The 23,229-nt window shown below is 42.6% G+C and overlaps 1 protein-coding gene across 1 annotated transcript; it reads left to right on the top strand.

Moving 5' to 3' along the window:
* Positions 1-862: 862 nt before the first annotated feature.
* LOC134633379 (stonustoxin subunit beta-like) lies at positions 863-7,242 on the top strand. Its single transcript, XM_063482239.1, has 3 exons — positions 863-953; positions 4,683-6,149; positions 6,701-7,242. The coding sequence occupies exons 1-3, from the start codon at positions 863-865 to the stop codon at positions 7,240-7,242; spliced, it is 2,100 nt and encodes a 699-aa protein (XP_063338309.1).
* The last annotated feature ends 15,987 nt before the right edge of the window (positions 7,243-23,229 follow it).

Genomic DNA, 23,229 nt, shown 5'->3' with positions numbered 1-23,229 from the left:
TAACAAGTTTTTACTGTGATACTGTGACACATGAATCAGAAACACAACTACAGGTGTAGGTCCTGAAACTCGGTGATGACGTGATGATGGAAGTGATCCGAGAGGCAGAGAGGAAGAAAAAGAAATCTGCTAAAAATAACGAATAAAAAAACTGAGAACAGTTAAATTAAGCCTGAATATTGAGTTGTTGGTAAAACACATTTCTCTCAACTCTAAACACAAAACTCAGTATTAAAAATAAATGTTCAAATCATAGTTTCCCATCAAAATAATAATAAGACAAAAGCAGGTGGAATGGATGAAGGAAACATTACTTTGTGTGTGCAGAAAGAGGAAGAGGACACTTTTCACATGAATAAATCATATTTTGAGACATGTAAGCATCTTATTGTCCATGTGATCTTCCTCCTCCTCTTTTATCTACCTGAGGAATCATCCTTGGAATTATATCAGGTTCATCTCAGCAGTCGCGAGTGAGCAGTTTTGATGCATTGTGTTTAAGAACGACCTGGAGGACGTGCCGGAGATGTGAATCAGTTTGGAAAATGTGTTTTGTAGTCACAAGAGATTCACTGAGATCTGCAAATTTTGTCTAATGAGATCAAAACCATTTAAAGATTTAAACACTGACTGAACCTGTTTCAGGACCATGGCTGGAACCATCATGCTGTGATGTCACCAAGATCAGAACTTTGTTTTCCAAAACATGAACGTGGATCAATGTGTGCTGCTCTAGATGGCTTTTAATTTGAAAAGAATGCGAGTGAACTGTGCTGCACGATCAGTTTGGAAATAAATAAATAAATAGATAAATATTTAGTTTTGATGCATTGTGCTGGATTGTTTCTCTCAGGTTGGAGACATGGCCTCAGATCAGGTGACGGTCGCTGCTTTGAGTCGTCCCTTTGCTTTGGGGATGCTCTACGATGCAAGGAGAGATAAACTGAACACAGGTAAGTGTGAATATGAATGAATGAATTACTCACTGGAATCACTTCTGCAGGGGCGTCTTTATACCTTGACTCTGAATAGTGGCACAGATGGCTTCCCTTAGCCTGTTGAATGAATAGATGAAGCAGCTGTTCTAGTAGCTGCTGTGTCACAGAGTCTTTATTAAATGCAGCAGAGTGCAGGTCTGGGCAGGATCCAGACACACGCTCATAAATATAGCAGGAATAAAATGGATTGAAAATCAGCTCAAGGTTCTGGACATTCAGACTTCTGTGGTACATTTCTTCATCAGTGTTGTCATACTGGAGCCTGTTACTGGTATTAGTGACAGCACCAGAGAAGGGCAGTAACGCATAACGGTAATCCAATTATGTTTTTCAAATAATGAGTAAAGTAAGGGATTACTAAAAAAAAAAGTAATTAGATTACTGTTACTTTCCTGTAAGCCAGCTGAATATTTGATTTTATTTATTTCCTGCTGTGTTTGACTTGCATCTATTTGAAAGAGTGTAAACTCAAAAGATCATTCTCTTATTGTATGTGCTGGAATATGCAGACAATAGGTTTAAATGTTAAAGAATTTGTTCTAGTCAAAGACTGTTGCATATAATTACATTTTTGCTTGATGCATAAAGTTAAAAGATTAAAACTAATGAAACAAGTTTTAAAAATAGACTTTTTCACTTGATTACATTTTATATGATGGATTATGCACAAAAACTAGAATTGGGCTGAAAGGTCTGTAGCTTTGTTATTTATTCAGGTTGCACATAATGTTTTTAAAAAGTAACTAAGTAACTAATTACTTTTAAAAAAAGGTAATCAGTAAAGTAATGGGATGACTCTCTTGGAGACGTAATCGGTAATTAGTAACTAATTACTTTTTTCAAGTAACTTGACCAACACTAGACAGTACACACATTTAATACAGTCTTATATCTCTGTTACTTAGAAATGACGCGTCCCTACTGATTAAATCATAGTGCCACTTCTTGTAGTGACGTCATATGATGCAATACTACAAATGTCCAACACCAGATGGCGCCACAGCCTCTGTAACAGCTGATTTCATTCAGTGTATTCAGACTTTTATTCCATAAATACATTTTATTCTGCTAACCTGGGTCACAGGGGCAACAGTGAAACCCAGACCTCCTTCTTCCATGGCCACCTCCTCCAGTTCACCTGGGGTCCCTGGGTCTGCTCCTGGTATGAATTATGTAGGGTCTTTACCTTACAATATAAATGGTGTTGTGATTTAATTAAATTCAATTTCAACTCAGTTTTAATCATACAGTCCAAATCACACCAACAGTCGCCTGAAGGCACTTTATATGTAAGGTAGACCCTGCAATAAGACATACACGAATTTAGAATTTAGTGCTACATAAATGAAATTAAATTGAATAAAATATGACATGGCCAGAAAAATGCCCAGAACACCTCACCCAGGAGGCATCCTGGTCAGATGCCCGAACTACCTCGACTGTCTCCTTTCAATGTGGAGGAGCAGCGGCTCTACTCTGAGCCCCCCTCGAATGACCAGCCACCCTTGGCAGAAAGCGTATTTTCTAAACTTGTAATTACGATCTTGTTCTTTCAGTCACTAATCAAAAGTCATGACTGCAGGTGAGGGGAAGGATGTCAATCACCTGGTAAGTCGTCATTTCCCGCTCACCTTTCCCCTCACTTGAGAACAAGACCCTGAGATATGTTCAAACTTAAAGATGTCCACGAGAACATAGGAACATGAAACATGGAACAGGAGAGCACAGAGGACACAAAACACTAGGGATAATTACAAACAACCCAAAATAAACAAAACCACAGAATATTAATAAATTTAAACATGAACACGGAGTCCACAGACTCCTGACCAGGACACCAGGACACCTTAGGTCGCAGGTCCGGGATTGTTTTTCATGAGATCTGCAGCCGTATGTCTTGGACATTGGGGTAAAGAGAGGAGCTGAGCTGCTCCTCCATTGTTGAGGCCAATAAAAAGAACAGAAACCAAGAGACTAGCAATGATAAATAATGATGAAATCAAAGATTAATAACAACGCAAAACACAAAACCCTGTGTTGCTGATCCAGGACCATGACACCAGACCTTTTATCTGCCTTATTGATAATGACATAACAAAGGGACTACACACACCTGCCCATGAAACAGCCTTTGGGTCAACTGTGCAATTACTTTTGTTCCCTTTAAAAAGAGGGTGGCACATCTTAAGGAGTAGAAACTCCCAGGCCCAGTTTGAATGTGGATATCCTGGAATGAAAGCTGCAGCACTGTGCTGTAAAACTGAGTGTCTGCACATTATGCCCATGTCCATTTTAAAGCTATAATTGGAATATGCTTCAGTAAACAGTTAAAAAACAACACTTGTGTCAGTGTCCAAATATATATAGACCTAACTGCTCATAGACACTGATTATAACATCACATCTAAACCTGTTTTTAAACCAGGCTTTAAAAAACTCCGTACAAGCTTCCATTGGTACTGCAGTTCTTTTCTTGGCACCCTATCACAGGGCTGGCTATCGATTTCAATTTCTATAATTGATTCGAGTCAGATTCACAAAGTCCCGAGTCGATTCAGTTTTGACTCAGACAGAAGTATCACATAGATATAAAAATGTGGATACGTATAAACCAAAGCTGACACTGTGAGACTTCATCAGAGGTGTGAGCATCACAGCAGAGGCCTTTGTGTCAAAGTAACTGAGGATCAAACACAGAAAAACATGAAGGAGATTCTTCTGTCCTCACTTTTTAGCAGATAACCTTGAAAATATTCTGCAGTAGAACAAAAACTTAAGAAAACCATGAATCAGCAGGTGAGCATTACCTGATGCTGCTGAGGTGACAGAGGTTTGATTAGAGACACAGCTGAGAGTTTTGCAGTTTGGCATCATTTTAAAAAGTTTAAATTTCTTCAGTATTGAACAGCAGAAATGAGAATTTCTTGTCAGAAGCTGACAGCACTAAACACAAGATCTGTGAGACGACCCAAAAGCTTGATTCTGTTCATCTGGATATTTTCAGCGGGAGAAACGTTTCATCCTCATCAGGTGACTTCTTCAGTCTCAGCTGACTGCAGGTCTCCAACCTTATAAACAGTACATTTGTATAATGACTGACACCAGCAGAGTCATCAGAAAACTTCTGATGGTGCCCCTGTGTTGCTGATCACCTTGTCAGACATACACTGTGGAAGACACACATATTGTGGTCTTCCTGTAACAACAGGTAACAACAATCCAGGACACCAGAGCACCTGCATCGCTGTTAGCTTATCACCCAGGAGGGTCGGCCTGATGGTGTTGAAAGCACTGGAAAAGTCAAAAAACACGACCCTCACAGTGCTCCAGATGGGTGTAGGCATGATTGAGCAGGTAGATGATGGTGGCCTCAGCGCAGAGTCGGGGCTGGTATGCAAACTGAAGGTGATCCTGATGTGGTCTGATAGGTCGGAGCTGGTCCAGGATGAGTCTTTCCGGGGTACTGGTGCATGACTTGGGAAGTCAGTGCCACAGGCCATCTGTAGCTCTTTTTCAGCATGATGTCACACTGCTGCTCACTGATCATCACTTCACTCTTTACCCTAGCTCCAAAAACTCTTTCCCATATCTGCATGGTGTGGCTCATCAGCTTTATTCTTACTGAATCAACAGAAATGTTAATAATTATTTTCAAAAAACATTTCCTTTTTGTGTTTTCTGCAGATTTCACGCTGTGGGACAGAGAAACAATTAAAAAGTACAGCACTAGGCAGAATCAGGCCAGCACCACCTACGAAATTACTACATCAGACTCCATTGAGACCAAGTCTTCTCTGCTGGATGTAGATACATATTCTAAAACTAGTTGGTTGTGTGGGCTGACTGAAAAGAGTGGGTCTTGCAGCTATCTGAATGACAACAAGGAGTTCAAGAACCAGAGCAGAGTGACGCTTCAGTTCAAAGCTACGACTGCATTTGAACGGCTGGCAATGACTCACCTTGAAGCAAAAACCACACAAATACAAGACGTCATTAAGAAAAGCCGCGCAACACACGTAGTCACAGGCATCCAATATGGGGCAAATGCTTTCTTTGTGTTTGACAGCAAGAAGCTGGAGAGCAGCAGTGTTCAGCAGATAAAGGGCCGCATGCAGGAAGCAGTTAAGATGATCATTATATACAGTTCTGAGGCAAAAGTTGACGTCAAGCTGAGTAAAGAAGAAAAAGCTGTAACTGATGAATTCTCCTGCAAGTTCTACGGAGACTTCATTCTCGACAGCAACCCTTCAACATTTGAAGATGCAGTGAAGACCTACTCACAGCTTCCAAAGCTCCTTGGAGGAAATGGAGAGAAAGCAGTTCCTGTCAAAGTGTGGCTGACACCGCTGAAGAAACTGGACCCAACCGCTGAGGAGATGAAGGGAGAGATTTGTGTCGGGTTACTGAGGAAAGCTGAGAATGCTCTAGAAATCATCAAAGAAATGGAAATGAGATGCAATGACTCTCTGGATGAAGACGTGGTTCAGAGTTTTCCACTGATTCGCAACAAGTTGAAGCGTTTCCAAAACCTCTGTCAAGATAGTGACAAAAAGCTGAGACAGGCTATGATGGAGACATTCCCTTCCATTCTTGAGGGTAAAGAAGACGAGACTTCACTGGAGAAACTCTTAGACGACCAGGAGAAGTCACCATTCAGTCTGGAGAACTTAGACAAGTGGTTAGATAATACAGAGAGAGAAATCAACGTCATCAGGTCCTGTGTGGAAGCAATGAAGGGGATAAAAATCACTAAAGATGAGTCCGAGTTCGACAGAGCGGTTCTTGCTCAGGATGTAGACGATGTCCTGAGCTTTGTTTTCACCTCTGTGGAAACTGACGACCCCTACCTGGACCAGATGTACAAATACTTGCGTTGTCATGACCGTTTCACTCCACCAACTAAAGACCACTGGTTCTTCTCAGCTGAAGTGGTAGCCAACCTGAGACAGAAAGCTGAAGAGTTCTGCAGCATTGCCAAAGGCCTGAAGAGCAGCAGCAGGTTTAGTTTCATTGTGGCATCAGAAACAAATAAGAAATACAAAGGAGCAACCATCTACCACAACAGGAAGAGCCGTCGGGTCACTGAAGAGTTTTCAAAGCCTGCTGTTCCTTGTGTCGCTTCTGTGAAAGACAGACAAGAACTCCTCTGGTGTAAGTCCATATTTACCTATTTGTTTTCATGTTCAGCAAAAATATATGCAATGCTACTAACCCGGCGATGAGTGGCAAATGATAAGGTGATTGGCTGGACTTTTTCTAGGAGTTAATTCAATAGATTGTCAATGTTAGGAACTTTCATCGGTGTATATATAAATTTACAAAAGTGGGAAAATATCAGATACACTCAGTACTTTTCAAAGGTTTAAGCACCAATGGTGAAGTACTGATTATACCTTCAGACACTGTGATGCAATGCAGTTATCAGTAATATCTTCATCATCTAGTAAGAGAAGACAAACGTATGTACTGTGAGTGTGCTTTACCTTTAAAACAAAACCTGCTGAGTGGACATCAGAGGAAATGCAGGACTTAACTCTGACACCATGTTTGAAACCTGGTGGCTTCTTGGTTCTCCTGCATGCCTGATACAAAAGGCCTCTAGACCCCACTCCTTTAAACAATGTGCTGTATGTGAGTGTGCTGTTGTAAAGTGGACTGTGTGGTAACGACTGCCAAACGGTTGATTTTTCCCTCTTGTTCAGACGCCTGTGATCTCACCTTGGACCCAAACACTGCAAACAACTACCTGATTCTGTTTGAGGACAACAAGAAGGCAACGTGTGGAACATGGCAGACGTATTCTGACTGTCCTGAGAGGTTTGATACAAAGACTCAGGTTCTGTGCAGGGAGGGGCTGACTGGGCGCCATTACTGGGAAGTGGAGTGGAGTACTGGTTCTAGTAATAAGGTTGGTGTAGCTGTTACGTACCAAAGCATTGTAAGGAAGGGTAAAAGCAACGAGGCAGCGCTTGGTTCTAACACCAAATCCTGGTATTTTGGTGTGTACGAGCAAGAGCTCAGTGCTCGGCATAAAGATAAAGTGTGGAGTGAAAGTCTTCCCAGTACCGGCTGCAGCAGAGTCGGAGTGTTTCTTGATTGGCCTGCTGGCACTCTGTCTTTCTACAAAGTCTCCCATAACACACTGAGTCACTTCTACACCTTCCACACCACCTTCACAGAGGCTGTGTACCCAGGCCTCTATGTCTATAACACATCCAACTATGCTGCCCTACGCCCAGTTTAATTAGAGCAGCAGAGTCAGTCAGACAGAGTTAAAAACATTTAGTACCATGCTTTAGAAAAATACCTTTAGCTTCATTCTATCAAGCAAACATTTAGATCTTTGGTGCTGGGACATTATTTCACGCACTGGCGAGATAAAACCTGCCTACCATGCTGCCGGTCTGTCCTGTAATAGCAGCTTCCTCCCATCCCTGAACTCTACCAGACCTCAGAAGGTCCTCTGTGGTACCCGAGGGCCTAACCTCAGCAGCTCCTTTCAGCCTGCTGATTGTCTTGTTCTCACAGGGCGTCACTTACAGAAGAAAACCCCGAACATGTACCCTGCTGGTCACGTAATGAAGAAGAAATGTGGACTGTCATTAGTCTGAGTTTTGTCTCACTGCTGCATATATTATTTTTTCTAGAATGATAGTGAACTGTTATATTGTTCTTTGTCTTTATCACAGCTTTATGACTCACATAGCATGAAATCATTATTAAGGGCTTTTATGGATAATTCAGTGTAATCGCATTATAACAGGTGTTACTGAGGGAATCTTATATTTACTCTAATACGTCATAATACTTGTTTTCTCTTATTAAAACTGCTGTTATCGTTAAGGGGACGCTGGCTATGAGTAACCCACTTAGCACGAGCAGTCTTTTTTTTTTAAATATTGCTGGGGGTGGATTCCTGATGTGATGGTTTTATTTCAGTTTCTCTTACTTGGTTCAGTGTTTGCTGGGTTCTTATTAACAGTAACATGTATAATGTACATTTAGATGCTAACACTGGCAGATCGAGATCGATGATGAGGCAACAGGAGTCTGAGTTCTTTCTGTGAGCCATGAAAATATCTCGAATCAAGATGTTCCCTGAGTGCAGACGCCTTATTCAACTGTTGAACCAAATCACTGTCATAATCATTTAAATGCATTATATTTTTCTGATTTCTTTGTCCTAAAATAATCATAATGTGCCGCTCGGGAAAGCTCTGGGTAGTGTGTCAGCACATCTTCCTACCATGACCCAGAATCCATCCCAGAGTCCCAACATGCTGTTAACATGCTGATGTTTGTGGAGCTGAAGCTCTCCTCTTTGTGCTGGACGTCATCAATAAAGCTGGTCCTGAGCCGAACGCTGTGTGCTGCTTCCTGTTTGTCTCCAGTCAGGAATTAAACTTTATTTAAAAGCCACAAAGAAGAAAAGTTCAAAGCTTCAAAGAGTCTCTTCAAACAGTCGTGACATTACAGAGGTACAAACAGGTACATACTTAATCACAGTTATTAGATTTATTAAACACTACGTGAGGAAATCTTTGTTTTCATTATCAAATTATTTTAGCGACTCAGACTAGCACGGTGGCTAATTTGTACCTGTAGAGAGATGAAGCACAGTGCATCTTTTATGGTGTCTTTGCTCATGTTGTCATTCATTATATCAGCTTTGAACAATCATTCGTTTTGTTGTGCATCACTTTGCTAATGTTCAGAGACTTCATTGGGCAATAAAGCTGGAACAGGAAGCTGTCAGCTGTCAGAGACAGGAAACTATAGTCCAAAAAAAGAAATGATTACACAAGTTAAAGATTTTCTAAAGAGAATCTTTTCGTGTTTCATGTCATTACTTTCTATTCTACTAATGTAAAAATAAAATAAAATAAATAAAACTGAATTGAAGCTGTCGTGCAATAAGCAGCGGCTACCGACAGGCATGATGGAATAATTGATAGCTGCATGTCACGCAGGAGGAGAAGGACGGCAGCCCAGTGATGCTGAAACATACTAACATGTGGACTGTCTTATGGGTCCAGCAGCCAAGCCCAATAGGACTCCTGCCTGCGTCATTGCTCCCTTCACCTCCGGTGTCCTCCATCTGGTTTGGGGGTTACCACCATGACTGGTACCAAGTACCTCACAGCTGCAGCTCGGTGCAGCCGCTTCAACAATGGAGGTGCTGAACATGGTCCATTCAGACTCAGTGTCCCCAGTCTCCTCACAGCCCTCTGCCAGGCATTCCCACCGCACCCTCTGTCATGGTCCGGGTGAGTGCTGGGTTTTCCTTCTCGCCCACAGCAGCTTCACAGAGGTTTGGATCTTGCCGTCATTAACCTCTCTACTTCCTGTCACTGTTTTTCTGTTCTCGGCGCTACACGCCTGCCTGTCTCCCTGCCCAGCACTTCACAGCGAGTGTACGCGAACTGGTTTAGCCTCACCCGGACCACTATTCCCCCCAAGCCTCGCCTTCCACCCACACAAGTAAGGCTATGCATTTAGTTGCTTTCACTCCCCAGACTGCTGCGTGGGGCTCACATGACTCTGCTCTCCTTTGTTACAGTGACTCTGAGAGCGTAACCCTGTAAACCTCTACCTTGTGTGCCTGCTCCTGATAGTGTCGTGCCCAGGCTGTTTTCCCCAGCCAACTAAAGAGACTTTTTCCTTTGGACTCTGCTGCCGCACGCGCGGTGTGATTCTGGTTTTCATGCTTGACGATTATTGTAGAGATTGTTCTAGTCAAGTCTAATGCTTCATAGCTTTGTTTACATTCACGGCATCCCTAGTAATAGTTTTGTCTTGTAGTACTTGCCAGTCACAGTGTGTATTTAGTTACAGGTTCTTAGTGCCCTAATATGAAGCTTTGCATTAGTTTAGTAGGTTGAATAAATTCAGAGGTTGAGTGTTTCCCCTCTCGCCCTTAGTTCATGTGTAGTGTGTTGTTTACGTTCACCTCTTTCCTGTGTAACACTTTTGAGTGCCAAAATAAATCTTTTTTTTTCACTATACCTCAGAGCCTCCATGTGGTGTCTGCATTTGAGTCCACTTCCCTGTGTTTGACCGCCCGGTCGTGACACCCTCACTATATATTTAGGTACGCCAGGTCTGTCAAACATCCTCATCCACCTCCCAGGTTTCTCTTCAGCACTGTAGCCAAGCTGACAAAAAGTCAGAGCTCTGTTGAGCCAACCATCCCTTTAACGTTAACTAGTAATGACTTCATGAACTTCTTCACAAATAAAATTTTAACCATTAGAGAAAAAATTACTCATAATCATCCCACAGAATCAGAATGTCTGTATTGTCATTGTCACAGGTACAACGAAATTAAAAGTGGTCTTTGATCAGTGCATCATTCCTAAAAAATATGAAACTATAAATGAAACAACAAAATTCAATAAAATCAATTAAAGAAATACATCAAATACTTAAAGTGCTAACAAGAATAGTATGAGCACACATTCACATACATTCCCACACACATGCTTCAGTCAGTGCATAGATTAATACAAGAGTGGCGTGATGGACATTTATTAGTAGCAGTATTCAGACGTGTTACTGCAGTTGGGTAAAAGCTGTGTTTGAGTCTATTTGTTCTTACACTGACTGCTCTGTACCGTCTGCCCCAGGGCAACAGTTCAAACAGGGAGTGGGCAGGATGTGAGGAATCTTTTATGATGTTTTGAGGTATTTTAAAACAGCGGCTGTTGTGTAGATCTTCCAGCGTGGGGAGTGGGCAGCCAGTGATCCTTTGGGCGGTGTTAATGATCCCTCGTAGTGCTTTCCTCTGAGCTCCTGTGCAGCTAGTGTACCAAATGCAAATACAGTAGGTTAGAACACTCTCAATGGTGGCTCTGTAGAAGGACACCAGCAGTCTTTGTGTGATGTTATTCCTCCTGAGAATTCTCAGGAAGTACAGTCTCTGTTGGGCCTATTTCAGCAGCTCGGAGATGTTCGCACTCCAGGAAAGGTTCTCCTCTATGTTGACTCCCAGGAAGCGGAAGCTTGCCGCCCTTCCTACACAGTCCCCGTTAATGAATAGTGGTGGGATCTCTGCCTTTTTCCTTCTGAAGTCTATTATGAGTTCTTTGGTTTTTGAAGTGTTGAGGAGGTTATTGGCCTTACACCATAACGACAGCTGCTCCACCTCCTCTCTGTAAGCAGACTCGTCACCCCTGGAAATGAGCCCCACCACAGTGGTGTCGTCTGCAGACTTCACAAAGATGTTGCTCTGGTGGACATGAGTGCAGTCGTGTGTAGAGCAGTGGACTGAGCACACAGCCCCGGGGTGAGCCAGTGCTGAGGCTCAGGGCTGAGGATGTGTGATGGCCAATTCTCACTCTCTGTCTATGGCCAGAGAGGAAGCTGTTGATCCACATGCAGGTGCTGTGTGGAAGCCCCAAGTCCTGTAGCTTGACCAGCAGTTTGTGTGGAAGGATGGTGTTAAATGCTGAGCAGTAATCCACAAAAAGCATCCGCACATAGCTCCCATGCTCTTCCAGGTGTGTTATGGCAGCATGGAGTGCTGTGGCTACAGCGTCTTCCACGGACCAGTTTGCTCTGTAGGCAAACTGGTCCGTGGATCCAGGCTGCGGGGCAGTGCTGCTGTGGTGTGACTACGGACCAGCTTCTCAAAGCATTTCATCACCACTGGGGTAAGTGTCACTGGTCTGTAGTCATTCAGGCTGGTGATGTGGGGTTTCTTAGGCAAGGGGACTGTGGTGGAGGACTTCAGGCAGAGTGGGACAGCCGCCTGTGTGAGGGATTTGTTGAAGATCCTGGTGAAGCTCCCAGCCAGTGCGCCTCACTTCATGTTCTTCCAGGGTGAGGGTGGTGCTGCTGTGGCTCCAATACCTCCGGTACCATGGCCTCAAACCGGGCGAAGAAGATATTCAACTCCTCCGCCAGCGCCAGGTCACCTTCTGCAGCTCCGAGGTTGATCTTATAGTTTGTTAAATGCTGGATGCCCTGCCACACCTGCTGGCTGTTGTTACTCTCCAGATAGTTCTCAATCCTCCTCCTATAGTCCCCCTTCACCTCTCTGATGCCTCTCCTCAGGTTGGATCAGGCTGCGGTGTAGTGGTCCCTGTTGCCAGACCTGAACGTGATGTTCCTCTCCTTCAGCAGCTGCTTGACCTCCCGGGTCATCCAAGGCTTTTGGTTGGGATAAGCCCGGATACATTTGTCTACTGTAACAGTGTCTATGCAGTGTTTTATGTAGCAGAGAACACCGTCTGTGAAGGTCCTGTCAAAACAGTCGTGCAGCTGCTGAGAGGCACCCTCTGGCCATATGGTAATGGTCTTTGTGATGGTGGGAGCAGTTTTCTTGAGGGGGGGGGCATATGCAGGTATTAGAAACAGTGACAAGTGGTCAGACTGACCCAGATGTGGTAGAGGTCTGGCCCTGTAGCCCATTTTGATGTTGGAATAAACTTTGTCCAGAATCCTGTCACCCCTAGTGGCACTCTTGACGTGCTGGTGAAATTTAGGGATTGCTGTTTTTAAGTACGCGTGATTAAAGTCCCCTGCTGTGATATGTGCAGCGTCAGGGTAAATGTTCTGTTTATTATTGATGTTTGTATGCAGAGGTGAGATCGCCGAGTTAGCATTAGCATCTGGTTGAATATAAACAGCTGTTATTATAACGGTGAACTCCCTTGGAAGGTAGATGGCCTGCATTTGACAGTCAGATATTCTATGTCCGAGGAACAGTGACGGTCTGTGATCATCGTGTTGGTACACCAGCTGTTGTTCAGATACATACAGAGCCCCCCCTCCTTTGTGGTTACTAAAGTCCACTGTTCGGTCATGTCGCTGTGTGGTGAAGCCTGCTAGCTCAATAGCAGAGTCCAAATGGATTTATGTAGCCAGGATTCGGTGATAAGAAGGATGCAAGTCTTTGATGTAGTTATTCGCTGCTATTTGCAGCCTCAATTAATCGCGAGGGATCTGACATTTGCGATGAATAGACCGTGGAGCGGTGGTTTGAGTGGCTACCTCGATAGCCTGGCTAGCACGCCGGCCCTGCAGCCTCACCTTCTCCTTCTCTCTCGATGCCGCCTGCGCCTCCACCCCGGAGGGATAACAATCCATGGGGAGCCCAGTCTCCTCGCTATTTCCACCGGTATCTTATGCAAGCGGACAAATTTGCTAGTCACACTCTTGCAGTAACTTACTCCGATCTTGAAGAGATCATGTCGGCTATGGATGCTATTCACTTGACTGGTAGAACACAAAAACAAACACAAGGCATACAAAAATATCCAAACATAGCACCGATCGGTGGGACACTGAGCTGCTGCAACTACGTGCGCTGCCATCTGAGTCTGTAATATTATCTACAGCTACTTTCAGTACCATTGATATTCATTTAGACTCTTTTTCTCCAATTGATCTTTCTGACTTAACTTCAATAATTACTTCCTCCAAACCATCAACGTGTCTTTTAGACCCCATTCCTACAAAACTGCTCAAAGAAGTCCTGCCATTAATTAATGCTTCAATCTTAAATATGATCAACCTATCTCTAATAATCAGCTATGTACCACAGGCCTTCAAGCTGGCTGTAGTTAAACCTTTACTTAAAAAGCATCTCTAGACCCAGCAGTCTTAGCTAATTATAGGCCAATCTCCAACCTTCCTTTCATATCAAACATCCTTGAAAGAGTAGTTGTCAAACAGCTAACAGATCATCTGCAGAGGAATGGCTTATTTGAAGAGTTTCAGTCAGGTTTCAGAGCTCATCACAGCACAGAAACAGCTTTAGTGAAGGTTACAAATGATCTTCTTATGGCCTCTGACAGTGGACTCATCTCTGTGCTTGTCCTGCTAGACCTCAGTGCAGCGTTCGATACTGTCGACCATAATATCCTATTAGAGCGATTAGAGCACGCTGTAGGTATTACAGGTACTGCACTGCAGTGGTTTGTATCATATCTATCTAATAGACTCCAATTTGTGCATGTAAATGGAGAGTCCTCTTCACACACTGAGGTTAATTATGGTGTTCCACAGGGTTAAGTGCTAGGACCAATTCTGTTTACATTTTACATGCTTCCCTTAGGCAGCATCATTAGAAGACATAGCATACATTTACACTGCTATGCAGATGACACCCAGCTCTATCTGTCCATGAAGCCAGGTAACACACACCAATGAGTTAAACTGCAGGAATGTCTTAAAGACATAAAGACCTGGATGGCCGCTAACTTTCTGCTTCTTAATTCAGATCAAACTGAGGTTATTGTAATCTTAGAAATATGGTATCTAACCAGATTCTTACTGTTATTCTTACACCCAACTCTTCCTATCCTTTTCACTCTGTGTGTATAAACCTCTCTGCATTGAATCATTTGTTATTATTAATCTCTCTCTTCCACAGCATGTTTTTGTCCTGTCTTCATCCGCTCACCCCTAACGGTGCGTTCACACTGAACGTGATAGACGCGACCAAAAAGCGCCAGACGCCCCTAGCTGGTCGCGTGCACACTCACACCTCGACGCGTGACCAACGCGACTTGAAGCGGAAATGTGGGAGGAAGTAGTGCCAGACGGTATGTTTGCAAGATGGCAGCTGTCGATCTAGCGTTTGAAGAGAGAGTCTCCCTTCTATATTTACTGTGGAGAGCAGAGTAGCGGCGTAAAGGACGAACTCGCCGTACCTGGGTCCATCAGGTCCTCCAGAGGCGTGAGCAGTTTGGTGAGTTTCACCACTTGCTCCCGGAGCTGTGTCTGGATGATGGCCGCTTTCAGCGGTACCACCGTCTGTCCCTCGCCCAGTTTGAGGACCTGCTGTCCTGCGTCGGTCCAAGCATTGCCCGCCTAGACACCTGCAGAGCACCTGTCCATCTGCCTGCGGTTAGTAAAAGTGTTTAATACGGCAGTCCTTTATTGATACCTGTGCTAATATATGCTAAACTATCAGTTTATACACTGATAACATGGATGTGGTATGCTAACAGTGAATGCCGTCAGTGTTTACTGATAGCAAACTGTGGTACGGAGACGACTGTTTATAATATTTCTAGTGATACTCGAAAGGTCTCATCAAGTCCTGATTTAATTCGATTTATGTTGTTATCAGTGTTTGCAATGATAGCATGGCTGTGGTGTCTATCAGTGTATGCTCTCGGTGTTTGCTGATATCAAACTGTGGTATGAGGACCACTGTTGGTTAACCTTTGTAGTGATACTCACTCCTTTTTTTTATTTAGACCTGGTTTAATTCTGGTATAGTTGAATATTTGTATATAATCCTTGCAGCTGTGAGACTCTATAACAGGGGTCACCAGCCTTTCTTAAAACTGAGAGCTAGATGAAATTGTGAACAGTTTGGTTCATCTTTAGTTATATGGTTCTATCTAGCATATTCTATCTTGATAAGCTGTCTTATCACAGGTTAATTTTTTAAAAATATTAACAATGATTTAAGCAAGGAAAGGGCTACATGTCAACATACAACTCTTTATTTCTATTAATGTCTTACTTCATTCCTACCTCACTGACATGTTGAGGAATTATGAGAGATTGGCTCACTGTAGTGGTAAAAGTTGCTACCAATCAAATTATGATATGGTAAAGTTAAAACAAAACACAACTGACTGTTTTATATTATATCTAATATATATTATGTAATTATCCTTATAATCACAAAATGTTTTATGTAAGATTTATGTTTTGTAATTTAAATCTGACATCACAAAAGTATTTTGGAATTTGAATAATGTATTTTGTAACTGGAGTACACATAATACTAATTTTGAACAATTTTGTCCAGGTTCCTTGCCACCGGGGACTCCTTTAGGACCATCGCGTCCAGTTTCAGAGTCGGTGTGTCCACGGTGAGCCAGATCACCCCCCAGGTAGCGACGGCCATCTGGGACTGTCTAGTGGACGACTTCATGGCTGTGCCTTCACCTGGAGACTGGCGGTCCATCGCAGAGGGATTCCAGGAGCGCTGGAACTTCCCTCTCTGCTGTGGAGCTCTGGATGGGAAGCACGTCCAGACGAAGGCACCCCGCAACTCAGGATCCATGTTCCACAACTACAAGGGAACTTTTGCCATTTTTCTCCTTGCGGTTGTGGATGCAGGGTATCGCTTCCGCATCATTGATGTTGGGGGGTACGAGAGGACCAGTGACGGTGGTATTCTGGCCAACTCCACCTTTGGTCAGGCTCTTCGGGCTGGGACTCTCCATCTGCCTCCTGACCAGCCTCTACCTGGTGGAGAAGACCGTGGAGCCCAGCCCCATGTCTTTGTGGCTGATGAAGCGTTCCCGCTGCGCCGGGAGCTCATGAGGCCTTTCCCTGGATGCCTCCTTCCATTAGAGAAGAGGATCTTCAACTATCGCCTCTCCAGGGCCCGGCTGATAGTGGAGTGTGCCTTCAGTATCCTCTCCTCACAGTGGAGGTTGTATTGGCGCTCCATGGAGCTCCGTCCTGAAGTTGCGGAGAAGTGTGTGAAGGCGACGTGCGTTCTCCACAATTTTCTGCACTGTTTGGACGAGAGAGGGGCACCTGCTGTGGTGGAGCTGTTGCAAGGCCTGGGTCGTGTAGCAGCAAACAACTCCTCCAGAGAGGCTGTCCTGGTGAGAGAGAAGTTCATGGCCCACTTCTCGGCGGAGGGAGCAGCGTCTTGGCAGCCAAAAGAAAAGCCCATTTGAAGTCCCAGTGACTTCCCCACAACAGCTCTGAGCCACCCACAAACCTCTAAAGAGCGTTCCTGCCTTTTTTAAATTTTCTTAATAAATGGAGTTTGCCTCCAAAATAAACTAACCTCTCTTTATTCTCTTAAATAATTGGTCTTCACTATGTTCCTATATAGTAGTATATTTTGTCATTAGTATAATATGAAATAAATTCTACATGTGTCAAGTTGTGTGCCGATATTTGCTGTGTAGTAGAACTGAGACATTAGTCATTACAAAAATGTTATTTGAAATAATATTACAATTCTCAAACAGAAAAACATTAAACATAAATATATAAAAAATAAGGTTGCTCGATCTCTTCACATATCTTCCTCCAAGCTCGGTCCTTTATATTCCTGTCTCGGTACAGAAAGCAGCTGGTGTCGTATAGCTCCAGGTGGTTTGCTACGGCGTTGATGAGCCTTTCCTCCATATTGAATGAAGAATGAAGGGCTTTGGCTGGACCTTCCAACTCGAGCCGTAGACGCGATACACGCGAATGCACAAAATGCACCACACAAACTGATGTGCGTATTTTTATTCGCGCTTCAAATGCGTCAGTTGCACTACTTGCTCACGCGACTGACGCATTTTTGCGACGCAAATCTGGTTTGAATTTTCGCAGGACCCCCAGTCACGCTTCATCGCGCTCCTCCATTGACTTTACATGTAAACCTGACGTTCAATCAATCAATCAAAGCTTTATTCGTCACATGCAGGTTGCCCTGCAGTGAAATGGGACCCCCCCAACCTTACATACACACACAGACATTACATGGGGATACAAGTTGGAGATTGGTAGCGTTGGAGAAAAAACATTGAAATGTACATTACAATGGGAAAGTACAGAGGAAAAAAAGAGACCCCTTCTCATGCTGTGCTTCCATGGCAGGACAGCACGGGAACAGGAAACAAAAAACACTCCTCTGCACAAAAAAAGCACATAAATGTCCACAGCACAACATTGTGAAGACATAACAAGCCACAGGGTTGGGTGATGGGTGAGGAGTAATCTGAAGCGAACCCAGCGGCCGCCTCGCACAGCGCTATCTTATCCAGCGCGGCACGTAGACCCGCCGTGTTCCCCCACGGAAACAAGCATCGAAGGCGTTTGGAAAGGGAGGGGGATCAGTGTGTGCATATCAGTGTATGTGTATGTGTGTGTGTATGTCCAGAGTTAAGCTGAGACAGTGTCCTTCGCCCTGCCAGGCTAAGTAAACAGTCTTCCAGCCAACTCAGGTGGCCTTGCATAGGATGGGGAGGAACAGACAAACACAGTCGTTATCAGGGAGTTTTTGTTCGGCTCCAGCCTTGAGCCCACAGCTGGCGCCGAAGGGGTAGCCGCATGAAATGATGATGGTTTTAACTTTAGTGCGAACAACTCATAAGAATTTCAAAGCTGTTCTAACAGTCCAACACTGGTCTCTCAATCTCCCGTTGGAGAGCCGTGAGCTTCTCCATGGTTATCCAAACTTACGTTCCGTGATGTTGTCATTCTTGTGCTCAAAGAGCAGGTTCTGAGAACTCACAACTGCGGTGCGCTTCCCAAGATGTGATCCAATTTGCTTAGGTGTTATTCCGAGCGAGCCCCTCCAGATGTAATCAGTTTGCACTCAGAGGTCTTGTTCTGAGTATTCACGGCAGCCGTGCGGTTCTCCAAGATCTCATCCGTGTTGCACTCATTGACCCATTTCGAGAAACTCACGCCTCGTCCCATCGTTTCAATCCCAGCGGGCAGCCTTGTGGGGGTTTGAACAGCCGGTTCCGCTTCCTTAATTCTTCGATAAGCCAGGGCCAAGCCAGCTCCGATCAGCAAGAACCCTGTTATCATGGTTCCGAATAGGTAGATATCTTCAGCACTCAGGCTCACTCGAGCCCAGACTTCTGGTCGCGTCTGTCGCGTTCGTTGTGAACACACCGTAACCAGTCGCAGCAGATGGCCCCGCCCCTCCCTGATCCTGGTCCTGCTGCACTGTAATAATAATAATAATAATGATCCTCTACTAAATATCCCACACATTTTATCAGTATTAGATTCTTTCGGACATTTATCGGGATATAAGCTTAACATCTCCAAAAGCGAATACTTTCCAGTTAATCAAATGGCTGCGGACATACCTACATCAACTATACCCTTTAAAATGGCTAATTTGGGGTTTAAATATCTCGGAATTGCAATTTCACGATCTCTGAGATTAATGCGGGAACAGAATATTACTTTACTTACAATGAAAGTTAAGTCTGATCTTCAAAGATGGAACTACCTACCGCTGTCTTTAGCTGGTAGGATCCAAATTATCAAAATGAATGTATTACCTAGATATCTATATGTATTTCAAAGTTTGCCTATTTATCTACCTAAATCATTTTTCAGAACTATAAATGACGCTATTTCGTCATTTATTTGGGCCGGTAAACGTCCAAGGGCTAGTCACTCGCTTCTTTATAGGGATAGATCAGCTGGAGGATTAGGACTGCCTAATTTAATTGGGTATTATTGGGCATCTAATATGTATAATATATTATTGTGGTGTACGTCTCCCCATACTAATTGGTGCCAGAGTGAAACGGCCTCCTGTTCTTCGTCATTACGTGCTTTAGCATGTGATACCTCACAATCATCCCTATTAAGCCGGTCTTCCAACCCAGTTGTCACTGAAACATTAAAAATTTGGTCACAAATAAGACGCCACTTTGGTTGGCTCACCCTCCCTCTTGCAACCCTGATCTGCAACAATCACTTATTTGTGCCAGCAAAGATGGACTTAAGATTCTCTGTTTTAGAACATAAAAGACTTGGTACTCTAGGTGACTTATACGTAAATGATGTTTTTGCAAGTTTTAACGAACTAGTTACTCGCTTTAATTTTAATAAATCTGATTTGTTTCGGTACTTCCAGTTGCGAAACTTTGCAAAGAAATGTTCAACTTTATTCCCACAAATCCCAACCTCCAGTGGAATAGATTTGGTTCTCAGAGCCAAAACTTTGGTAAAGGGTCATATTTCTTACCTTTATAAACTAACTTCTTCACCTAGTGAATCTCTTTTATACAGGACTAAGATGAAATGGGAGTCAGAACTTCATATGAGTTTTTCTGAGTTGTTCTGGGAGGGAGCGGTAAGGGCCATTAACTCATCTTCTAGTTGTGCCAGACTTTCATTAATACAATTTAAAGTTTTCCACAGATTACACTACAGTAAAGAAAAATTGTCAAAATTATACCCAGATAAATTTGATGATAAATGTAACAGATGCTCACAGATACCTTGCAATCTTACCCATATGTTTTGGGCGTGCCCTAGGTTGTCTGAATTTTGGCATCAATTCTTCAAAATAATTTCGGATATATTGAGTATAAAATTGACTCCGACTCCACATATCGCTATATTTGGCAAACCACCAAATAACCTTCATACTACAGCTATTCAAAATAACCTTATTGCCTTTGCTTCTCTCATCGCTAGAAAAAGAATTTTGTTGTTGTGGAAATCATCTCAGCCACCATTAATTAAAGTCTGGCTACAGGATATCTTAGGACTCTTAAAATTGGAGAAGATAAAATTCTCCATCAGAGGCTCATCGGATAGATTTTTTACTTACTGGAAACCATTACTTAAATACTTAGAAAAGGTACCAGCACGAGAAATCTCTCTGTAATCCACCATATGATGATGTACAAATCTTTCTGCTATTCCTGGCAGTGGCTGATCTACCTTATAAAAATACTCTATTTAAAGATATTCCAGCATTATTAATTGGTTTCAACGAGGAGCAAGTAATCATTAACACAAATATTGTTACTATTGTTGGTTAAGATTTATATCAATATTGATTAATGTTAAGACCTTATTTTAGGAGGCTAGCAGATGTTAATGTTAATATTAAACTATAAGGAAATGCATTAATATCCTATTGTTGATTTTTTCTTTTTTCTTTTTTTTGTATGGGTCAACTCATTTTCTCTGCAAAATATTTATTTTTTCATTATTGGGAGGGAGTGGGGGGTATTCATGTATTTAGGTACTCATCTCATTTATGTTTTGTGTATGCTATAAAAAAGAAATAGGAAAAGATTATTATTTCTATATGTACTTATGTGTTTTATGACAGTTTGGTATTGAAAATAAAAATATATGAACAATAATAATAATAATAATAATAATAACTTTATTTATAAAGCGCTTTCAAACAAAGTGCTGTACAATTATTTGAAACTAAAAAGATAAATAAAATAAAAGCGATACATAGCAATACAGGTAAAAGACACAATACAAGTTAAAAACAGTAAAAATTTAAAAACTAAAAGCGGTAGAATTAAGACATGTAAGATAGGGTGAACAAATGTGTCTTCAGCTTAGTTTTAAAAACCTCCACAGAGCATGCCTGATGAATATCTTGAGGGAGGGTGTTCCACAGAAACGGGGCATGAAAAGAAAAAGCACGCTCTCCAACTGTCTTTTTTCTGGCTCTAGGAACCTTTAGAAGGCCAGAGTCCTGGGATCGGAGAGCACAGGATGGAACATAAAGATGTAAAAGGTCGGAGAGGTATGAAGGTGCCAATCCGTTTAAAGCCTTGTAGGTGAGCAGCAGGACCTTCAAATCTGCTTGAACCTGACAAGGTAGCCAATGAAGAGAGTTCAGTACAGGGCAAATGTGCTCAAATTTCCCAGTTCTTGTTAAAATGCGAGCAGCTGCATTTTGCACCATCTGTAGACCTCTAAAACTTTTCTTTGGTAGCCCAGAAAGAAGAGCATTACAATAATCAATACGTGAAGACACAAATGCATGGACAAGAAAATCGAATATTGTGTTTAATTAAAAATATTAAATAGGCTGAACTCAATTTTTATCAATGTGTTATTAGAACTCGATTTAAATAAGTTACCAGTACTTTTTATGCAAAAACGCTGATCAACTCAATTTATTTGAGTTGTCTTAACTTAGAAAAACTAAGTAAGCTCTAAGTTTTGCTTCTCATGGTGGAAGGATGAAAGATGTGTTTTGAAAATGCGACGTGACTACCGTCCTCCTCCCTCACAGATCAGTCCGCATGTTCATGGCGCATTTGTTATGGATCATGTTGAGCAAACCTGGAGAAGCTTCAGCTCAAGATATTATTGTTGTCATTGCTGTGGATCTTTACCTGATACACTGACTTGGTGAGTAAATGTTTACTCTTATTCAAACTGATTTTGTGGCTTCTCTTAGTTTAGCACCAGGTTTATAATCTTGCTAGCTAGTTAGTGTTAGCCTAGCGTTGCTGCTGCCGCTGGGCTCATGTTACTTAAAAATTAACACCACAGCCTTAAAAACCTTACATAAAACTATGTCGGTGAAATTTTCTGTTGATTGTTTGAAATAAAAAAGTGAGATAAGAGCCCAGACAAAATTCTTCGGGAGGTGCAGCCGTTAGGGGTGGGGTGGGGTGTGGGGGGTATTTTCAATCCATAGCCATAACTAACTAACTAACTAATTATATATATCATGTTTAACCTGAGTAGCAAAAGACCGCAGGGGGGTTGAAAACAATATGCCAGGAGTTAGCTGTGCTCGCGGACTCTATCAAGCCTTGACCTCCCGGTCAGCTATCGCGCTGGTGGATAACAGAGCTCTCCGAAAACGTGGAAGCACTTTTGGAAATAAGTGATATTGTGATAAATTAAGTAGATATTTGAGCATTACACAGATACATTCTCACCTGAAAATATCTTAAAGAAGGGTAATCTGGGGAAAAGGAGGATCGCATTTGTCGGCCGCAGCTGTCGGAGCCTGTGTATGCACACTTGTGGTCTCGTGACTTGTGATACGTCGGAGACCAAGTACTGTTCCAATTCAAAGTACACAAGAGGCCGAGAACAGCGAAAAATTCTGGGATGTGTTTTTACTCCTCCCGTTTTATCGAGCATGTATCGATGGTGACTTGTGTGGACTTCGAGGGACGTGGTACAGCTAAATATCCCAGAATGCATTTCGTCCAAAACGCAAACGCGGCAATGGCGGAGGGCATCTATTAATGTCAAATCTAGCCTTTCTTTAACAACATAAACAAACTGCTTTTATATTTAACCGACTTTTCTGTTTAATTACATTTTAAGTAATAATAATAAAAATAGTATTTGTTTTGTTAAAAAATGTGTTTAAAAACAAGTTTTGTTGTGAAAGCTATAATCCAGATTAGTGGCCTGTTAAACGGTTAAAGTCTAGGTTGGCTTTATACTTGAGAATAAAGTAATATAGGTTGTCCTTCTAAAGCAGTGGTTCCCAAACTTATTTTGCTTACTGTATAAAGAGCTAACATCTCCAACATGTCAGGAGTAGTTAGTCATTACAACAAGTGTTTGTGAACTAAAAATCAAAAATGTGGGATACTGTTTGTCCGTGATTTGGAGAGCCCAAACCTGATGCAGGGAAAACCAATTCTGCAGGGGAGACCTACCTCCGCACTTGTGCAGGTGAAGCCAAAGGGAAGATCTGCTTCACCATGATTTCTAGTCTTTGGCTTGGAATGAAGTTGGTTTGGAAACATATTTGCTTCATTTCCTG

The sequence above is a fragment of the Pelmatolapia mariae genome, linkage group LG8, assembly GCF_036321145.2.
Source record: "Pelmatolapia mariae isolate MD_Pm_ZW linkage group LG8, Pm_UMD_F_2, whole genome shotgun sequence".
In the NCBI taxonomy this organism is placed as follows: domain Eukaryota; kingdom Metazoa; phylum Chordata; class Actinopteri; order Cichliformes; family Cichlidae; genus Pelmatolapia; species Pelmatolapia mariae.
This window is presented reverse-complemented; position numbering and strand designations above follow the sequence as displayed.